The 20,434-nt window shown below is 51.6% G+C and overlaps 1 protein-coding gene across 2 annotated transcripts in view; it reads right to left on the reverse strand.

Annotated features, from left to right (window-relative positions):
- Positions 1-13,005: 13,005 nt before the first annotated feature.
- NR2F2 (nuclear receptor subfamily 2 group F member 2) overlaps positions 13,006-20,434 on the reverse strand; it is a 13,503-nt gene continuing 6,074 nt past the window's right edge. Inside the window, exons 1-3 of one of the 2 annotated variants that reach the window (XM_049614041.1) lie at positions 19,100-20,420; positions 16,980-17,507; positions 13,006-14,142 (exon numbers count right to left, since the gene is read on the reverse strand). In XM_049614041.1, coding sequence (XP_049469998.1) covers positions 13,868-14,142; positions 16,980-17,507; positions 19,100-19,541 — 1,245 coding nt within the window. In that variant the 5' untranslated portion in view covers positions 19,542-20,420 and the 3' untranslated portion in view covers positions 13,006-13,867. Of the gene's footprint in view, positions 14,143-16,979; positions 17,508-19,099; positions 20,421-20,434 lie in introns of those variants that run through there. The other variant, XM_049614042.1, reaches the window with a different exon arrangement.

The following is a 20,434-nucleotide window of genomic DNA, read 5'->3' on the forward strand; positions in this document are numbered from 1 at the left end:
GATTAAAACTCGAGAGGTATTGGAGGCAGCAGGTATTGATAGCTTCAAAAATTGCATTCTGGATATGATGGTGGAAGGGAAAGGGACCTCTGGAAAATATAACCCCGTTCCCAACATGTGAGGTCTTCTCTGCTCTCCTGTCCTGGGAGTCCCTTTGACCCTGCTCCCCACCCCCCCCCACACCTTCCCCCTACCACCACCAATAATCCCCATCTTTGATAGGTGAGCAGAGAATAGGCTGGCTCTTTCATAGAAATGTCAAGGAGGAGGTTAAGGAGAAATAGGGCTTCGCTTGTGGGGGGGGGGGATTTCATGGATTTAGGGATCCTTCAAAGATCTACTCCTTCAGCCTTGAATCTGGAGGGGAAAAAAATGTTCAGGAGACCCAGGAAATGATATTGTTTGGTTCTTTCCACACGATCAATTTCCTCGACAGTGTTTTCCAAATTACGTAGAAATCACTGAACATCTACAGGTCTGCCAGTGAACTCCATCCCTGCGGTTTTCACGGCCTGTGAACCTTTCCACCACTGCTGTCCCGTCCAAATCAGGCCTCAGAACGGAAACCAAAACTTCACATGAAGAGTAAAACCAGTGGGAGAGGGTCCCGTGCAGGGGGTGGCGATCTGCTCTTTGCTTCATGGCTGAAGCTGATTGTAAGTGTTGCTAAAATTATTTCAAAGAGTGAAATATTAATCAAGTCAATCAGCGCTGACAAATGAGAAATATCTGAAAGTCAGTGGTAATTTACAACTTTGTTATTAGTTAAGAATCGCCTGCCTTGTAACAGTAATTAATAACACTTAGGAATCATTTGGAAATCCCCCTCCCATGCTTTTTATTTTCCTCTGTCTCTTAAGGAAGGAAAGAGAGAAAGGAAGCAAATGAGTGATCAGTAGAAACAGGAAAAACACTGAGTCGTTAGTGAGGAGAACAAAACTGGAAAAAATAAAAGAAAGGAAAAAAAAAAAAGATTAGCCCCATGGGAGGCCATCAGGAAATAAAGAAAATATAGGAGGAGGGGTAGTAAATCAGAAAATGAATTCTGTAACCATACCCCATGAGCAGGCTGGCTAAAGGTTGAATTTCAAATGGCCCAGAAACCCCATCAAAATGAACAGTGCTGCTAAAAAATCTTGAAAGTAGCTCAGCTCTGAATCAAGGCAGAGCTCAGGGCATTGTCTGTTTTGTTGTTGTTAACAATGTATTTCTTTATAGCCCAGGAGCAGACGTGTGCAGGCTCTTTCCAAAATTCCATCCCTGGAGACCCGCCTGGCTTTCATGTTTCTGGTGTTAACTCTCCTCTTGGTCACAGACAATCCCCTCCCCCAGTCTTACATTGATTATTAGATTGTCTCAGCCCCACCTCAACAACCACACCAAAATAATGACTTGTTGAAAAACTATAAATCATTTCGGTTGTCTGAGCTTGGAAAGCCACTTCAGTCAACAGGCTTGCTGTGAAAAGGTAAAGAAATTTCCAACCTTCTACTCACCGAGGAAAAGCTGCTACTTCCCTGAACTTTTATTTGTTGGATGGGGGAATTTTCCAGATTGGTGAAAAAGAGATGGAAGGGGAAAAATAACTTTGGCAAACTTTATCTGGCCTTTATTATAAACCTCAGTCTTGTCCATGAGGAGCTCAGGCTACAAAAGGTAGCTAGAGATGGAGATTTATTGGTCTCTAAATGAAAAGATTCATTTGATATAAGAGGTTAACTCAAAGTTCCTATACCGTGACTAGCTTCGGCAAATGCCTCTGTCGAGTCAGCACAAAAGCAGTTCAAAGAAATCTTAAAAACACACACAGATATAGACACACAAACACACTTGCCCACTTAAGCCGCAAATGCAATTCTCTTTTCTTTGTTGTTTCTTCTGTCATTACAAATCTCCAGCCTCTTTCTAGGTGGCTGGGATGGCGGGCTCCCCCCATGCACGCGCAGCTGAACTTTGCCATTTTGTATCTTTTGCTTTTTCTAGCAGTGAATAAAAGAATGAGGGGGGTGGTGGGATAAAGTAAGAGAGGAGAAGCGAACTAATTCAAATAAAGCAGAATGCGTTTGTAAATGAGGTGGAGGGGAGAGAGAGAGGGAGAGAGAGGAGGGGAGATGTGGACGGAGGAGAGGGGCTCTGGGATAAACGTAGGCAAACTGGAAATTGATGAGATGGGTTTTCAATGATCAGAGTCTATGGGTCCAACAGGAACCTGCAGAATATAAGCCGGTGCAGAGGGAACCATGAGAGAGAACATGCCAGAGACTTGGGGGGGGTGGGGGGAGCAGGGAGAAGACAGCAGGCAAGGACCTGAGATCCTGTGCAAGGAGAGAACTATGGAGATGCTAATGAGGGAAAATTAACCTTCGGGGTTGGGTCTGTGACATGGGCCCTGCATTGAATGCCTGACCCAGGGGCTGCAAGCGGCTTCGCTCTGCACCAGCGAAATGAGATAATCGCTCTGAAACCCACCAGTCTTGGTGCAAACGAGCTCTGAAACACTGTTGTGGAGAGTAACTAGCCAGCTCCTCCAAAGAAAAGGCAAACAAATGCAAGCAGGCACAGCCACAACCAGGCACCGAGAGAGCAAACCTATAGACATCGGGTACATTTGTTCAACTGTGGAGCCTCCCCCACCACGCCACCCCCGCCCCCCCTCCCGCCCCTGCCGCCCTAGGCTGGCACATTAAAGGGAGGAGCGGGACCTGGGAAATGAGAAATGTCTTCATCTCTCTTGCACCAGTCTGTCACCAAAGGCCCCGGATAACCGGGCCTTGGTGAGGCAACACAAGGGATAAATGGATTTTATCTCCAGGAACGTGGCCACCGGGCCAGAGGATTATTGCTTGGCCAGAGAAAATATACGGGGGCGGGGTGGGGACGGTGGGGTGGAGGGCTAAAGAACAGAGAGAGAAGTTGAAGAGGACAGACACAAAACCAAACAAACAAAAAAGAAATTCAAAGGGAAATTTGAAGAGTCTAGTGGCTGTGGTTACATATGTCACAGACACTGAGACATTAACATACACACACACACACACACACACACACACACACACACACACAGGGATTTTATTAAACAAACAAGCCAACAACTAAAGGCACATCAAAAACACATTTGCTCCCGTTGTCAGAGGGAAAGAGAGTTTGAAATGATTATGGGGTTCCGGTAGGAACCCTTCTGGCCTTCACTGCTGTGGTCTCTCTCCGCCCCCCTTGGCCTTTTCACAGACACCCTAAAGTCACCTATGGAGAATGGGCCTCCCAGAGGCTGCCTGGGGAGGACTCCCTGTTGGAGGCAAAGGGGTCGTGTTTCCAAGTAGAGACATCAACAAACCACAGTCTTAGTGACAGTGACAGCGCAAAATTATGTTTAATGTTGCAAGGGGGAAAGGGGAAATATAAAATTAGCACAGAGAAAATGTTTCCCAGACCTGCTTTACAATTAGGGCAGTGGCATAGGGATGGGTGCAAGAGGGGCGAGAGGTCGAAGGCGACCTAGCAGGGGCCACAGCACTGGGTGGAGGCCAAGGTGCCTCCAGTCCTGGGAGGAAAAGGAAGGAAGGCTTCTGAAGGGGGGGGGGAGGGTAATGGCACTCTGCCCAATCGCTTCACTTGGTTTCGAACCTGTTTTTGGAGAAGGGAGGATATTCTAGACATTCCATCCTGGTGGAGATTGACAGTTCAATGACTGGCCTGCTCAGTCCCAAAGCCACGGGGTTTTTAAATTAGTGATGAGGCTGGTGAGCCGGTGGGGGTGAGGGGCTGGAAAGAGGAAAAGGAAATAGGGGGGTAGATGTGCGCTCCCAGACCCCTCCCCCATCCTTTTAGGAACATGGGTGGCTATAGGGAGAAGAGGGGAGGTAAGAATTATTTAATAAATTAGCAAGCCCCTCTTTGGAATTTGCTATCGCTCTGCCTCTGCTGCCGGGGGACAGGCGGGCAGGACCCCACAGCAGTTTTCTCATGGGCCCTGGGATCTCCATGGGCCCGCCCCCACCCCTACTCAGGACCAAGGGCGAGCAGATACCTGCCAGGCAGCAGAGGGGATTTGCCCAGAGAGAGCCAGGGGAGTGGGAGCGGTGGCATTTTCAAGAAGGAAGCAGTTTCTGTTCAATGGCAGAGATTATATTTCCTAAGCTGCTTATTTAAAGAGACAGAGATGAGAGAGAGAGAGAGACCAAGAGGGAGAGAGAGAGAGAGAGAGCATCCCCAATCCCCATCCTGTTGTGATTATAAAGAATATAATTTTGTCTTTGTCTAGAAAAGACCATATCTTTGCGGTTATTAAACAACACAGTTTCCCTTCTTAGTGTCAGGCAAGGGGAGCAGGGATGAGAGAGAGGGCGAAAGGGAAATTCATTTTTCAAATAATACCAATTTGAAATGAGTGTGTTTGTAAAAATGAACCCTGGACGATAAAGGCAGGAGAGGAGAGACTGCAGTGAGAGTGAGAGACAGAGAAGGAAACACGGAGAAAAGGGCCTGATTCTTTAAAGACTAATCTGTGCAGAATAATCAGGAAAAACAACTTGGGGAGGAAGAAACAGCAAGTGCCATTTCCTACGAGGTGGCTCCATGACCTTAGGAAAAATGAGGAAGCAGCCAGACCTTGGGGTTGTATTTTTACACTTAATTTTAGCAACAAGTATCAAAAGATCTAAACTAATTGATTGTCGAGTTCCTTGGCCCTTCTCCAAAGAGCAATATAGGTTTAATTGTATGTTGCTTAAAACTCCATTTCTCGAACAGTGTGAAACATGTAATAAAAGTCATAAACCGTATCGGAGAATTTTTTTTTTCCCCCACAAGCATAAATACCCAACTGACATTTGGAAATCTTAGCTAATACCCCTAAGGGGTTAAAAAAAAAAAAACAGCCGTGTGAGAGAGGTAGCCACATAATAAAATCTAAACTGTTAATCCATTTTAACTCATTCAAAAAGAACCTGAGGTTGCGGGAGGGACGTTTTGCAGACGAGGGGTCGGGGCAAGGAGACCCCACATCAGACATCTGACCTGTTTCAAACGTGGTCCATCTAAACCACACTCCCCTAAAGGAAAGGAAGTTCGGGCCTTCCAGAAGACACCAGAAATCTCTCTCTACCCCGGGAAACGGAGCTGAAAGTTGCAGCCAAACACCGGGAAGCCACTCGGCGGCGGCCGTCGCTCTCCATCGGCCTCAGCCCGGCTTCTCCGGAGGGAGAGGGGGAGCTGGAGGCCGGCAGGAGCTCCCCAAAGCTGCGCGACAAAACCGCTCCCTGCTCCTCCCAGGCAGCCCCCCCCCCCCCCCCTCCGCTACCCCTCCCCCCCCCCCCCCGCGGCTGTTCCTTCTAAACCAGCGTCCCCCCACCCCCACCCCCGCACGACACCCCTCCGGGGCCCGGGCATCTCCGAGGAGGGAAGGGTCCCAGCCACGCCTGCGATTTGGTCCGCGATCAGCCACTGCCGCCAAGTTCGTGGCCGCCATCAAGCTGGCGGCTGCGCTCGTCGCGGGCCGTGCCCTGGCGTGGCCACGCAGGCCGGCTGCAGGCGGAGATCTGTAAAAATCCACGTGAGCCGCCCCCTCCTCCTGCCGCCCGCGGCCCCTGACACGGCAGCATTGAAGCCGGCCCGGAGGTCCCTGAGGTCTCCGAGTGTGACAGTACTCAGCATAGCGGGTAGATGGCACAATTTTCTAACATTTAGAGAGAGGAACCCACGCTGGGAGCAATAAGTCCATTTAAAAGCCCTTTATTTAAAAGGAACAAAGATAACTGACAAGCGAAGTACAGAGACATCTCAATGAAATTTCCAAAGAAGAAAGAGAAATCAGAGGCCAAAGCAAATGCGAACTGGGCTTGATGGAACAGGCCAGCACTTTCCTCCCCCTCGGAAAGAAAGATAAAAGACAAAAAGAAAGGGGTGGTGGTCACTGGGGCTGCGTGTGCTAACGATTACAGTCCGAACCAAATTCTCAAAATCCACAGCCACGAAAACTTTAAAATGGCCAGGTGGGCCCTGCTGGGGCAGGTGCCAGAGAAGCCGGATCTGTGCAGGGCAAGAGGAGACTTGGGAGTTTTGCCCCCACCTTGGAGGCTACACCCTACCCTTGGATAACAGGCGCCTGCCTCTGCCTTGGATGGTTGGGATTCAGGGAGCCCCGGGAAGGTGGATGGGCAAGGCACCCACCCTGGGCACACTTAGGCCCCTCTGAGGGCCTGGGAGCCAGGGGGGTGTCTGTCTCGGCGCTCCCTCCCCTAGAATAGGCCTGCGGGTCCAGCGAGGACCCCATGACCTAAGATTTGGTCAAAGCCAAGGTACTCGAGAGCCCACTCGCAGACTGAAACAATTATCACCCCTTCAGACCCAAGAGGGTCACGAGAGCGCCCACTGAAGTCTCCCGGCAAATCCAAGAACAGCCTACACTTCATCGTGTGATCTAACACTGCCCCCACCAGCTCCCCACCTCCAAACCTCCATGCCAGGTCCCCCACGCCCCCGCCAAGAGCCCTGCAGGCTGGGGGGGTGGGGGGCGGGGAGAGACAGAGGAGGGGGTGAGAGGCCAGGAGAGGGGCCATGCCCCTCTGGGTCTTCCCTGCTCCGTGCTGACCCGGCAGAATGGGTGAGGCGGCTAGCGCCCCGCACGGGGGGTCAAATGATTGTATTTGGGTGGGTGCTCCCCGACATATTTGCTGAGTAAACCTCCCTCGCTGTGCTGAAGGCGAATCCCCGTTGATAAATCCATCATTACTGTTCGGATTCAGGGAGGCAGCCGCGCCACTAAATTCATCTTACATTTGTAGCGCTTTAATAGACATTTATTAAATGCTTTTAGAGAGAGGCATGGGGCGCGTGATTACATCCTAGTTATAGACAGAACATAAAGACCCACGTTAACACCCATTTGCAGGAAGGAAGGAAGAGGTGGGGAGGGGTAGGAAGGCAGAGGGATAAAGCCAGGAGAGGCGAGGAGAGATGGGGCGGGCGGGGGGCACCGAGCCTGGGCGTTATTAGCAAAGGCTGCCTGGCGGGGAGCGAGGCGAGAGCCGCAGGAAGTCGCGGGCTGCCGAGCGGAGAAGTCCCCCGCTCGCTTGGCAGTTCCCTGGGCTTCCCCTTCCCTGGCTCTCCCCCCACCCCCTTCCACACACGCACTTGGCAGCGTGAGGGGCTCCTTTTCTCTCTACCAGGGCACAAGGGACGTCCGCATTGCCTTTATCGCCCCCATCTGTCCCCACCCCCCACACCTCTACTTTATTCCAGGCCTCTCCAACTGAGACTCCTTGGAGCAGCCGGACTAGAGCGAAAGGAGCCTCCGCACCCGAGGACTCCAAGAGCTCCTTTAAAGCAACCTCTCCACCCCACTCATGCCCCAAACAGTTGGCCAGAGAGCTGAGCCGGGCCTCCTTCAGCACAAAGCAGGCAGTCCCCGTGGCCACAGGGCACGATACCCCCGGCTGCTCCCAGGGTGCCTTGGCCTGACTTGCTCTGCTCAGTGGATCCCTCCCCCTTCCTAGGCCAGAAGAGCACCACGCCACCTTTGCACCTCCACCATCTCGTGCCTGGGGACCTGCCCCAGACTTGGCCCGCGTCCCTCGACCTCAACCTCGGCAGCTGGACCTGCAGGAATGCCTGGGCCTCCAAAGGGCCTAACGCCTTCCCGAGCACCCGCAAGACCTTGCCTAAAGGCCCGGTCCCCAAGCTCCGTCTGTTCTGCGCGGGCCCTGGCTCCCCTGGGATGCAGCCACTGACCTGGGCCAGGAAGGCAGCGGTCAGCACTCCCGGCCCTCTCTGGCTCTTGGTAAGGAACACTTCCGCTATCTCAAAGTTGCCATAAGAAAATAAATACAAGTGACACTGTGCTGGGCCAAAGCTCATTAGTTCGTTGTCCAGGGCTAATAAAGGAACAGAAGCGCAAATTATAGAGTTCAGCTCCAACACACGCTCTGTCACCCGAGATCAGCCTACCGCGAGCCTGATTCCAATGGCTCCGAACTTGCGGCGCAGTTTTGCACCCCCCCCCACCCCCTCCTCGCGAGCAGGAGGTTGGTGGAAAAATATAGTTCCAAAGGGGGTAATGATCAAGCTTTTCCTCTCGGAAGCCTGCGCCACCTCATTTCCCATCAGTAATCCCAATAAAATTAACGTCGTGGCTGCAATTGAAAAGAGGTGGGCCCGCGACACTCCTGAAATAACACACTCTCCCCCAGCAAAAGGTAAAAGGCAAAACGGCCCTTTGTTCAGCTAATTAACGAAGGCCCAACTCCGAAAGCAGATGTGTTTGCTTAGCTAATCACAAGCATGTTTCTTTCAAGGAACGTCATTTCGAGGGGACCGCTCCGGGGGATGGGAAAGGGGGACACGGCACACACACACACACACCCCCCCCCCAGGCCCTCTCTGCCTCAGGGGTCTCTCACCCCAGACTAGGATCCAGAGGCTGAAACCAGGCAGCCCATCTCTCACACCTTCTCCCCCCTTGGCCCTACCCCAGAGGCCAATAGGCACCTCCCAGCTCCACAGAATGCCAGGCCTGCAAGACGCGAGGGGGAAAAAAATAATAAAAGTTTTAATGACACAGATGCCATATTAAATGAGGCAGTTTTACAATTCACTTTGAATAGGACGCTAACTTATTACAAGTGTGTTATCAGAAGGACGATAAGATTTATAACTCCAAGAGTCAGCTTTTCGCCTTAATGACAATGGATGTGAAGGGGAGGAAATCTGTTCTTTATTAGAGAAGATGAGAGTCCCTTCCCTGTTTTTGGGCACTTACAGATGGGTCCAGGAGGGCAGATACGAAGCCCCTTTGTGTCTCCTTATGAAAAATTGTCTCATTCCCATTTGGCTATGAAAACGGGGCTCTCTGCTGGGTGAGCCCCTCGCTCAGCTTTTGAGCTTGAGCTGAGAGAGGGCAAAACAGGGAGAGAGAGAAGAAGGGACAGGAGGCAGACACAGGGATGGGGACAGAGGTGAGGGGGTGGGGGCGGTCCTCAGCCCTCCGGTTTGTGCAGCAAAACTATTTCCCCGTCTTTCTTTGCCATACAAAAGATGGCTTTCCCCTAAACCAACACAGTAAGCAAACTTTAAAAAACTGGGGTCCTATTACAAACCAACGCCCAGCACTAACTGCTTTAAAATTACTGCATAATTAGATTTAGTTGAATTTCACCATTAATTAGGCAGCCGCACTGCAGGGAGCCTTTGAAATCTGAGAAAATGGGAAAAATCATCTGAAGCACGTTTTTAAAACCCAACTTCAATAAATCTTGACGAGGCCCGGAATTCACAGAGTACCTCGCTTCCCTCCCAGGCGGCTGAGGGTAGGGGTCTCCAGGCCCGGGCAGGGGCTGGCATTGGACGTAAGGGGCGATTCCCCCATCCGCTGAGAGCTCAGCCCGGGCCAATCCACTGTCTCTCCAGAGGCCCTCTGAAGACCCTCTCTGGGAGGCCAAATCTGTCCCACGGCCGGCCTCGCCCGCTCAAACCTATTAAAGAAAGGGGATCTTCAGCTGCAGGCGCGCTCCTGCCAGGGGCGCCGTCCACGCAGGCTCACACATTTCTTGGGCCTGCGACCACCCGCCCGGAACCCGCCCTCCGCCGCTGCGCGCCCCCAAGTCAGCCCTCCGCCCGGAAAGGCACCTTTGCTGTAACTTTGACAGGCAAGCAGCAAGTTCTGCCCACGCCTGGCGGGGTTCGCAGCCCAGCCTCCACCCCCAGCTGGACCCGGCCCGCACAAACCCCGGCGCAGCCCCTGCATTAATGAGCGCGAGCGCTGACCAGGTCTGTAAATACTGGCCTCTCCCCTCCCCCTATACCATTCAGACATTTAAGATGCTTTGAGGATAAGAGACTTTTGCTTTTTCTAATTTGGCTCTTGTTGGGAGGGGAGACATGAAATAAACTCTAATTACAAGGGGGGAGGGGAGCGAAGGGAGAAGGGGACACTGCGTTACCAATCTTTCCCCTACGAATTCTGCTGCTCTAATTACAGAACAATCGAGGGCCGCACTCACTCGCCAGCAAGAGTTTAAAAGAGGGTTTTCTGCCTGCAGATGCAATGGTCTTTGGTCGCCCCCCCCACCTCTTTTTTTTTTTTTTTTTTTTTCTTTTTTGGTAACCAATGTGTTTTCTATTACCCGGCCCTGCCGTGCCTGGCAGCCCGGCGCTCGCGGTGCAATGGGAGACGCCATGTTGGCTCAGCTCATAGGACCAAGTCAAAAGCGAGCTTCGAGGCAGAGTTTCACACGCTCGAGCTCCCCCTGACCGCCCCCCGCCCCCCGCCCCCGTCCCCCGCCTGCCGCCGCTTCGTGCACATCCAGGGAGTGCAGCTCCGCGCGCCCGGCACCCCGGACTTTCCCGGGGCGCTGGCGGAATTCCGCCGCACGTAAGTGGGGGGCGGGGGCTGGGGGGGGGCAGGCACTTTTCCGCAGCTGCTGCCAACTCCAGGCCCCCGTCCCTGCACGCCGGCCGGATGCGAACCCAGGCGTCTCCGCGGAACCAGCCCCGGACATCGCCCGCTAACTTTCAGCCCCAGCCCCTCGCGGCCCAGAGAGAGAACTAACGCTGCAAGGCCGAGGCAGGGCGACCGCGAGCCGAGCGAACGGGCTACGATCCCCCCCCCCCCCCGCCTCCCACCACCACCCCCAGCTCAGTCTTTCCCCCAGGTTTGTTTGAAAGTGGCGAGAAGCAGCGATCGCCCCTCTCTCTCTCCTCGGACTATTGTTGCATTTCGCGTCTAACTGGGTTCTCTCACACCCCCGAGCGCCAAGAGGAGGAGGGGGAGCGGGTTGGGAAAAGAAATAAAGCGAGCTCAGATCAGATGGAGGAGAAAAAAAAAAAAAAAAAAAAAAAAGAAAAAGAAACCAGCAAGGAAAAAGAGACACTTAAAGGGAAAGAGTCGCCATGTTTAGCAGCTTTTTTAAAGATCTCGTCAATTTCACACAGAACGCACTCGCTGGGTCCCAGCCCTCGTCTTTTGTCCAGTTCAGTTGCAGCAAAGATCTTTTGTTCTAACTCAGCGTGAAAAGAAAAACTTTCTTTAAATGCAATAAACTTAAACCAAACTCAAGACTCTAAACAGATCCTCCTCCGGCCACTCTAAACATATACAAGGGGTTTTGTTTTAACCCGTTTGAAAAATTTTGGGTCCTGTTTTTCTGCCTCGCAGGCCCCCAAGCTCCTTGCTGAAACTTAAGAGTGAGAGAGAGATTTCCAATGACTAGAACACATGCTTAAAGCATAATAAAACAGGGACTGGCTTTTGCTTTGAAAATCATAAATTATAATTTAATGCCAATAATAATTTACAACAAATGGCTGTTTACAATAAACTAACACAAAACAAACAAGGAAAAGGGCCTGTGTTTTACTTATTAGAGAAACTTCACACACTCACATGGATAGCACTTGCAAGAGGAGAAAATAAACAGCAACCGACAAACCTGGAGCTAAAAAGGTCAGCGATATTCTGCCCTAAGAACGTACTTGTATTTCTGGATGTATATATCTACAGAAAGAAGCTGAGGGTCAGCTGGAGAACTCTGCTCAAATGCACACATCAGACAGATTTTTCTGGTCTACATATATTGACTGGAACGGAGTATCAAAGTTTAATACACTTTACAAAATGATCCCCTTTCTTCCACCTGCCCTACCCACCCGCTTTTAAAATTGAACCACAACATGGGGAAGTATGGTGGGGGGTGGTGCTGGAAAGCCTCAATAAGAACAAAATTGCAAGCTCCCACACACTGAGCTTCCTCCAAACCAGGAAAAGAGAAAGAGGAAAAAATAAAAAACCTCCAAAACAAAATAGTCACTACTTCCAAATCAGCACACCCTGTAAAGTTTCCTTCCTTCTTTCTTTCTCTTCTTTTTCTTAATTTGGCTTCTAAGGACAAAGGATCCCAAGAGCAGTACAGATTGTATCTACACAATCCGAAATGTCAAAATGTCGATGTGTTTTTATGTACATAACTCCAGTGGAAAAGACTCCCTTGACCTGTGGTCATGCTCTCACAGAATGAACGTAAAGGGGGGGGAGGGGAAAGACAGGCCAGCGGCAAGTTATCATATATACACTAACAACAGACCCTTCAGCACTATAAGCTATATCACTGAATTTGAAATCCTCTCAACAACCAAGCTAGATGAGAACCACAGAGTATTTTTAAAAAATCACACCTACTTAAGGAAAAACTCACTGCAAACAACTGCCCTCTATTTACAATGCTGTGATTAGCTTGCTAGAACTGTCTTTTGCTGAACTGTCAGAAATGTACAAAACAGTATTTTTTTCTGATCATAAAATAGATACTGATCTCAAGATTTCTAATACTTTCCACAATACCTTCCCTAAGCAGGCACTTAAGTGTGACAAATATAAGGGCCTTTTTTTTTTTTTTCCTGGAAAATCCATTTTTAATTAAAAGGAGGATTAGGTGAATGGGGGTGGTTTACTATATCAGTATGGCACTTCCTAAACCATAGATAAACCATTAACTTCAGCTTCTCCCCCCCCACACACACCCAAATTAAACAGGCAAATAAATACACTAGTCCACCTTTGAACAAACTGAGGGGAGTAAACACATGAAAGCCCCCAGCCCGGCTCAGCGAGAGCTCACAGGGGCTCTTCTCGATGGAAAGACAGTGAGTGGGGACAGCCAAACAGATTTCAGATATCAAATAATATTTTAATTTCTGAATACTTTCAATTTTCCTTGGAATATAACACACAAAGACTCGACCAAACAGTTCAGTTATTATAACTTTTACAGTATACAGAAATGTTGCACTTAAAAAAAAAAAACCTTCAGTTTTTTTTTTAAAACACAAACTGTAAACTCTAAGATACTGAATCAATCACGTTACCTATAAGTGCCAACAGTGTTATTTTGTCATGCTGATTTCAATGGTATTTTTTAAAAAGGGAAAATATCAACAATTATAATACAAAGGGTTTGCAAATATACAAACAGATATAGGATTTTCATAACAATTCAAGAACTAAGCGGGACCCAATTCAAATTACAAAAGTTCACTTTTTATTCAAAACCTCAGCACGTGTCTTGGACACATTCCTTGGCTGCCAATAAATTCCACAGTTCATTCTCTTTCTTAAAATATTTTTAAAAAGCTAGGTTTGTCATGGTGTCTTTTTTTGGGGGGGGGGCAGGGTAGGGGAAGTTAAGTGTTGTGTGTGGTTCCTCCAGTTCTCAAATTAAAGAGTGCTCAACTTCACCTAAAATTTTTGGTCACCACTTGTAAGTGCGTTTCCATCACCTTTGAGTTGCCTTTTAAAGTTTTATGTCTTCCTATGGTATTTTCATGGACTCAGTTTTAATTCTTGCAGAACATATAGTTTAAGGATACACAGTTTTTAAGAAGCCAAGATTATATCAAAACTTATTATAGAACCACAGAATAAACTGGTTTGGAACCAGAAAAGTACAAAAAAGAACAGCTAGAGGTACATAGACACAGGACAATTAATAATTTTTAAAAAAAAAAAAAAAAGACTTACTTTCTCCATTCTGCTAATTTTCTCCCAATCTCCTTAAATGCACTTTTAGCAATATTTTTCAAAAATTTACCAAAAAAAGAAAAAGACTAATTTCCTTTTTATACAAAAATGATAAGTAGCAAGTTGTTCTGACCGACACAGGAGTTTTTTTTTTTTAATGCATTCTGTAAAAGTTCATTTGACAGTCTTTTTTTTTTTTTTGAAATTCACAGTCCATTAAATTCTTCCCCTCTCTTCTTTTAGCAAACTTGTAACATCCTTTTATATCCTTTCTTAACAGAAGGAATTTAAGCAAACAAACCAGTCTTTTGCCTTTTCTTTCTCTCTGTTTCACTCCCCCTTCTTATTTTGATTTCTTATTTATTGAATTGCCATATACGGCCAGTTAAAACTGCTGCCGGACAGTAACATATCCCGGATGAGGGTTTCGATGGGGGTTTTACCTACCAAACGGACGAAAAACAATTGCTCTATGACTGAGGAGGAGACCGTGCGGAGGGAAGGGAGGCGAAGCAAAAGCTTTCCGAATCGCGTTGGTTGGTTGGGGTACTGGCTCCTAACGTACTCTTCCAAAGCACACTGGGACTTTTCCTGCAAGCTTTCCACATGGGCTACATCAGAGAGACCACAGGCATCTGGAAGAAAGTTTAAAACAAAAAAAAAAGAAGAAGAAGGAGAAGGAGAAGAAGAAGAAGGATTCAGTCATCAGATTAAGAGGTTTGAAATGGGTCACATGAGGTGTGTGTGCAGTGCTTTGTCAAACTGCCCCAACCGGAGTTGGAGCAAATGCCAGTATACTGAAAACTTGGATGGAGGGGAGGGGGGGGGGTTGGAGAGCACGAGATGGTCCTGGGGGTATTTGCTTTAAAGTAAAACACAGCTCAGTGCACCGCAGGCTTTCACGCCACCAGAACTCAGGCTTGGTCCCTGGGAGGCCCAAGCAAAGTGCACTGGGTGAATCTGGCTCAAGTCAGTTGACGGACAGACAAACAGATGAAACCAAAACAGCCAGTGCTCCTCCCCCTCCTCCTCTGTAAATAAGAGTTTGGCTTATAATTATATATTGGGGGGGGGGGGGGGGGGGGGGGGGGAGAGGAGGGCCACAACCTGGCCCAGCCTCTAGTAATGGCGTCCACGACCCAGCCTCAGATTCTCCCCAAAGAGGGCGACTCATTTTTCTCCAGTCTTTGAAACTGATTTAAGTGGCCCTTTAAAACTGATCTTGTCAGTTTAGCCCTATTGAAGGGCAGCCATGCAAACTGTGATCTCTCTGTTCATTTGAGCTGTTTCTTTTCCCCCCTTTTCTTCTCTCTCCTTTTTTCTCCTACCCCCCTTTATTTATTTATTTATTTATTTATTTATTTATTTATTTATTTTAAAACCCACTTCCCTCCCAGAAGAAACCCCTCCCTGTTATCTTCAGGAAAACACTTTTCTCTTTGGGGTATGTGGAAATACAATAAGTGTCTTTGAAATGAGAGGCTTCTCAGTGAAGGCGGCGCAGGTTGTGACCTGACCTTTTTGGGCGCCCCAGACAAGACTTGGGGCTAACACATGCATACTGTGAATCCTTAAAACAGATACTTGAAAACAGCCGCCACTACCTCCAGCCCCCAGAACCAGAAGACACATGTAATTTTCTCATGTGTGCATCCAGGGACTCTGCATGTAAAGAATGCATAGGTGTCTGTGGTCAGGAATTAAAAGATCTGTCTGCATTGGACTCCCTCCCTTTGCATGGGTACACTGTGTGTCTCCCTACGAATCAGATAAGAGGGACCTTTATCTCTTTGTGAGGCGATCTGCATTCTCCACACAGGCCTCTGCATTTTGCAAATAGTAATAAATTAAACTCTTACGACAGTATCAGGCATTTCTTTCCTTGAAGAGACCAAGGGTAAGGCTAAGAGCTAACAATGATATGGAGAAATTAACAACACCCCCCCCCCATGTCTGGGATCCTTGGCTGGGTGGAGGGTTGTGGGCTGGGGGTGAAGGGGGCTATGGGGTTAGGGGAATATCCTGCCTGTACATTTGCATCAGGCAAATGTTCTAGTTATGACAGTTCCCCTGAGAAAAATACTCCAGATCCAAGCCTCTCTATACAGCTCTTCCTTGCCCAGACACTGCCCTTTAATTGATTACCTAAGGACTTTCAAAGGCAGAATTTGGGGTGGCTGTGGGGGGAGGTTATGTGTTAAAAAAAAAAAAAACAAACCAGCAGCGTATAACAGTGGGTTAAGGACTCAGAACCTGCAATCGATTGAGCTAATGACTTGGGTCCCCAGATTTCCTTCAAACAATAAGGAAGAGACTGTGAATCTTTTTGTCTGCCACGAGAACTACCCAGCTCTCCGAGTGTCCTGGTTACAAGCTGTAAAAAACTGCAGTTCCTAGGTTCCAAGCCCCACAAACGTCCAAATGTTTGTAATTCTTAATTGGGAACCTCTTTCCCCCCCTCTCAGCCACGACAAAGGGATCAGCTGACAACTTAGAAAGAGAATGGAGAGGGGGTGATTTCCACCCACCTGGGATGTGCTGAACTCAGCCTGAAGGCAGCCAAAAGGCTCAGGTGTGGCCCAAAGTGGAAAGCCAGACACCTTCAGAAATCATTTGGCCTCAAGAGTTAATTAATATTAGATCTATTACTCACACAGGTTAAACTACATACAAACTAATTAGATTTCATAACGCAGTCAATGATGGTTTTATATCTCTGGCAACATTCATACCCAGCCCAAGTTGGCATACATTTTGGGTTGTCTGAAAATTGTCTGAAGTGTTTGCCTGGGCAGATCAAGCTAGAGGCCAGAGTCTTCAACCCCTTGCAGACATCCTGGACAGTTATGATGCCCCCTTTCTTCCTCTTGCCCCCTTCCTGACAGCCTTCCTCCTCTCCTGGCAGTCTGCATTGTTTTAATAAGAATATGATTTTGAAAACTGCTGCCCTCAGGTTGGGTTTGCCTGGAGCTCCAGCTCCCACTGAGTTAGCAGGCAAACTTTTCCCCTGCAGGGGCAAACTTTTCCCCTGCAGGGGCAAACTTTTCCCCTGCAGAGATGATGCCAGGGCAGCTGCAGGGCCCAGAGGCATCTCCTGGAGACTCAGTCAGGGTGACAGAGAGAGCGCCCTGGGGCAGAGGAGGCTGCACAGGACCAGCCAGCCCAGGAGGCCTGGGCCAAGGGAGGGCACAGGAACACGCATGCCAGTCTGGCAGGCTTGAGAGGCTTCCCCGTGGCCCATTTTGAGAGCATGTGCCCTAAGGGACCTTCCCGAAGCCCCAGCCTTCCTCTCTTGTCCCCAGGACAGGCCTGGCGAGGCCCAGCAGCTCTACAAAGTCCCCACTCCAGGTTGCCCTCAACAGGCTGGCCTTTCCAGGGGGAGGCTGGGCTCACTCTGGGGACTCCCAAGTTCTCTGGGCCCTAACTCGGAGCTAGGAGTCCTTGGGCAGGAGAGGGCAGGGCTCCTTCCTACCTGAGGTGAACAGGACTATGGCCTTGAGACAGCTGTACTCGGCGGAGTCGACGTGCAGCGCTTTGAGCTTCTCCACTTGCTCTTGGAAGATCCGTATGTGGTCCATAAAGGCGACCACTCGGTCGGCGGACATGGGTGAGGCGTGTAGGCCAGCGGCGGCCAGGAGCGGGGCGACGTGGAGAGGCATGGAGCACTGTGCCGCGTTCAGCACGAACAGCTCGCTCCAGGTGAGGCGAAGCAGGGCCACCTGGTCGGTGATCTGCAGGTCAGGGAAGAAGGGGATGTTCCGGGCCCACTCGACGGCGCTGAAGAGCATCCGCGCGGCCAGTTCGCAAATGTTCTCGATGCCCATGATGTTGTTGGGCTGCATGCACTGGCTGCCGAAGCGCGACGTGGGGTAGGGCTCGGCGCGCAGCAGCAGAGAAATATATCCGGACAGGTACGAGTGGCAGTTGAGAGGGTCCCCGTTGGTCAGCGCAAACTGCCCGTGGGTTGGCTGGGTGGGCGGCATCCTGCCCCTCTGCACCGCTGCGGGGAGGAAAGGAGACACCCCGCCGTTAATGACCAGCCTCGTCGGTCGCCCAGCTCCCCCGGCAGGGTCTGCCCCAGCCCGACCCCCGCCTGACCCAGAGCCCGCACCGCGCCCGAACAGGCAGGCCTGCCCCTCTCGCCAGCGGGCCAGGGCCACAGACCTGGAAGTCGCCGGGAGCCCGGCAGCACTCCACTCAAGCCACCACCCAGGCAAGCTCTGGAGGCCAGAGCGGCACACTTGCCTCCGAGGCCCGCTCGGGGCTGGGCCGCCGAGGACCCAGAATTGGCCGCTTTGCCTCGGGGTCCCCGGCACTGTGGGCGGGATGGAGCATTCTGGGGGCATCTTTCTTCTTTACTGCTAAACAGCTGATATTTCTTATTGATTGGAGGAGAGGGAGCGGGAGGGGCGAGTCTGGGAGGGAGGGTGAGACGCTTTTGCAAAAGACACAAGGGTTCACCCCAGACGGCCTGCGGCCACTGTGCCACGACTCTCCCTCCAACCCGGCAGCCCCAGCCCCAGCCCGGCGGGGAGCCCCCCGGTGAGAGAAGAGCAGAGAGCCGAGGTCTGGCGGCAGCCTGATCAGTGTGCTCGAAGAAAGAGAGACGGAGGGAGAGGGCGGAGAGAGAGGCCGGCCGAGGCGAGAGGAAGCCGGGGAGAGGCGGGGAGCAGGCGGCCGGCGCCGGCGCAGCCCGGGTAGGGCCCGAGACGGCCGGGGAAAGCTGGCGAGGCTCGGGCTCGGGCTGTTATCTGACGCCGGACCGGGAGAGTCGCTCTCGCAGAAACACAAAGAAAGCCCGGCGTTCGCTCGCCCAAGCCCGGAGCCCGCGCCCGGCGCCGAGCGCGCCATTGGCCGAGCACAGCTCGCGGCGCTCGGCGAATTTCATATCACAAAGACCCAACTCGCGCAGAGCGAAAGCAGCCGCCGAGGGCCCCTCGCCCACCCGTCCCTACTCCTATCGCGCTCTCCTCCTTTCAAAAGTGAAAGGAAAAAAGAAAACAGAGGTATTTTTTTTTTTTTTTAGCAGAATGTTAATCCACGGAGGGTCACATGAGCGCTGCCCGGGCGGCAGCGTTAATACGGCGAAGTGCATAAAATTGCCATTTGTAATTTGAACCTCCTGTACAAAAGTACAATCTCAGGTTGGTTTTTTTTTTTTTTTTTTGGGGGGGTGGGGGCGGGGGAAAGGGGTGGGGAGGAGGGACATATGTTGAACATGCAGGAAAAACAAGGGGGAGAGAGGGAGAAATCGAGAGGAAAGACGGAGAAGTAAACCAGGCTTTTAAAACAACAACAGACAACACCCCATCCCTCGCAGAAAGGCGAACTCGAATGAACTCGCAATCAATGCAAAGAAAATGAAACAGCCCGAAGAGAAAGTAGAGGAGGAAATCAGTCGGCCAAAGCATGCGGATTTGGGGGGTCTGGGTTCCAGTGCAGAACTTGCTTCTAGTATAAAACCCCTTTCAGCTGCAATATGAAGAGAAGAGCTTGGGGCTTCTGCGTCCTTACCCAGAGCAGGCTAGCCAAACGCACCCAGGGCCCCGGGACCCCAGGCGAGGGTGGGGGGGAGAAATGAGAGGCCGATACCTTCCCGTCTCATGCCCACTTTGAGGCACTTTTTGAGGCGGCAGTACTGGCACTGGTTGCGGTGGTGCTGGTCGATGGGACAGTTCCGGTTGGCGCGGCACGTGTAGCTCAGGTTCCTCCGCACGCTGCGCTTGAAGAAGCTCTTGCAGCCCTCGCACGTGAACTGGCCGTAGTGCTTGCCGCTCGACTTGTCCCCGCACACCACGCACTCGATGTGCTGCTGCTGCTGCTGTTTGTCGCCGCCGGGGCCGCCAGGGCCGCCCTGGCCACCGGCCGCCGTCTGGGCCGGCGTGCTGGCCGGGCCCCCTTGGCCCGGCGTCTGTGGCGTGTGCGGGGCGCCGGGCGGCGGGCCGGGCACAGGCGGCGCCTGCGAGGCCTGGCTGCCCTGCGAGCCGGGCACCTCGTCCTGGGGGTCGCGCCACGTGCTGACTACCATTGCCATATCTATGGGGGCCGCGTCCGGACTTCCTGCTCCCCTGGCTGCGGGCGGCGGCGGCTCCCGGGTCTCGGGCTCCGGCGCGCCGCCTTTTGTGTGTGCGAGGGTGCGAGAGGGCGCGGGAGGGCGCCCCGGGTGGCTCGGGGGCTGGTTGGTTGAGGTTGGTTAGTTTTTCCTTTTTTGTTTCTGCTTTTGCAAAGTTTTGTCGATTGCTTGTCTGGCCCGGTGTGTTTGTTTTGTTTGTTTCCCTCGGCTCAGCTTTGTTGGTTTCGGGGGGCTTTCGGCCCGGAGGGGAGGGGAAGGGGCCAGGGGAGAGAGAGTGGGAGCAGAACGTGGAGAGAGAGGGAGGGGAGGGAGAGCTGCAAGTCGATTGTCTGGCTTCAAGACAGAAGTAGGAGGCAAAAAAAAAAAAAAAAAAAAATCTCTCCAAAGATCTCGCTCGCTCTCACTCTCTCCCTCCCTCTCTCGTTCACTCTCTCGCTCTCAGAGCTGGTGTGCCGAGGAGTTGGAGTAGGAGGAGGAAGAGGAGGAGGAAGAGGAGGAGGAGGAGGAGGAGGAGAGGCGACTGTCCGGGGGCCAAGTCCAGGGCAGCCCACAGTCAGCCATTCAGGAAAGCCATCGAAATCAGGAGGACTGGGAGAGCGGAGGCGCCGGTCGCGGGCGCGCCCAGAGAGCCGGGCAGGCCGGGGCGGAGGCCGGCGGCCCGCGGAGTGGCCGGAGCGCTGCCCGGGTCCGGGGGAATCAGCATGAAAGTGGTCCGCGTCGGGCGCTGCGCGGCGTCGTCCTGGCGCTGGGCCGCCGCCGCCGCCTGCCACGGGCGCCCGGCGCGCGCCTCGCTCGCTCTGGCCGCCGCCGCCCGCTTTCGCCGGATGGAGGCCGCTCGCCGCTCCCTGCGGGCC

Source organism: Panthera uncia (assembly GCF_023721935.1).
Source record: "Panthera uncia isolate 11264 chromosome B3 unlocalized genomic scaffold, Puncia_PCG_1.0 HiC_scaffold_1, whole genome shotgun sequence".
Lineage (NCBI taxonomy): Eukaryota > Metazoa > Chordata > Mammalia > Carnivora > Felidae > Panthera > Panthera uncia.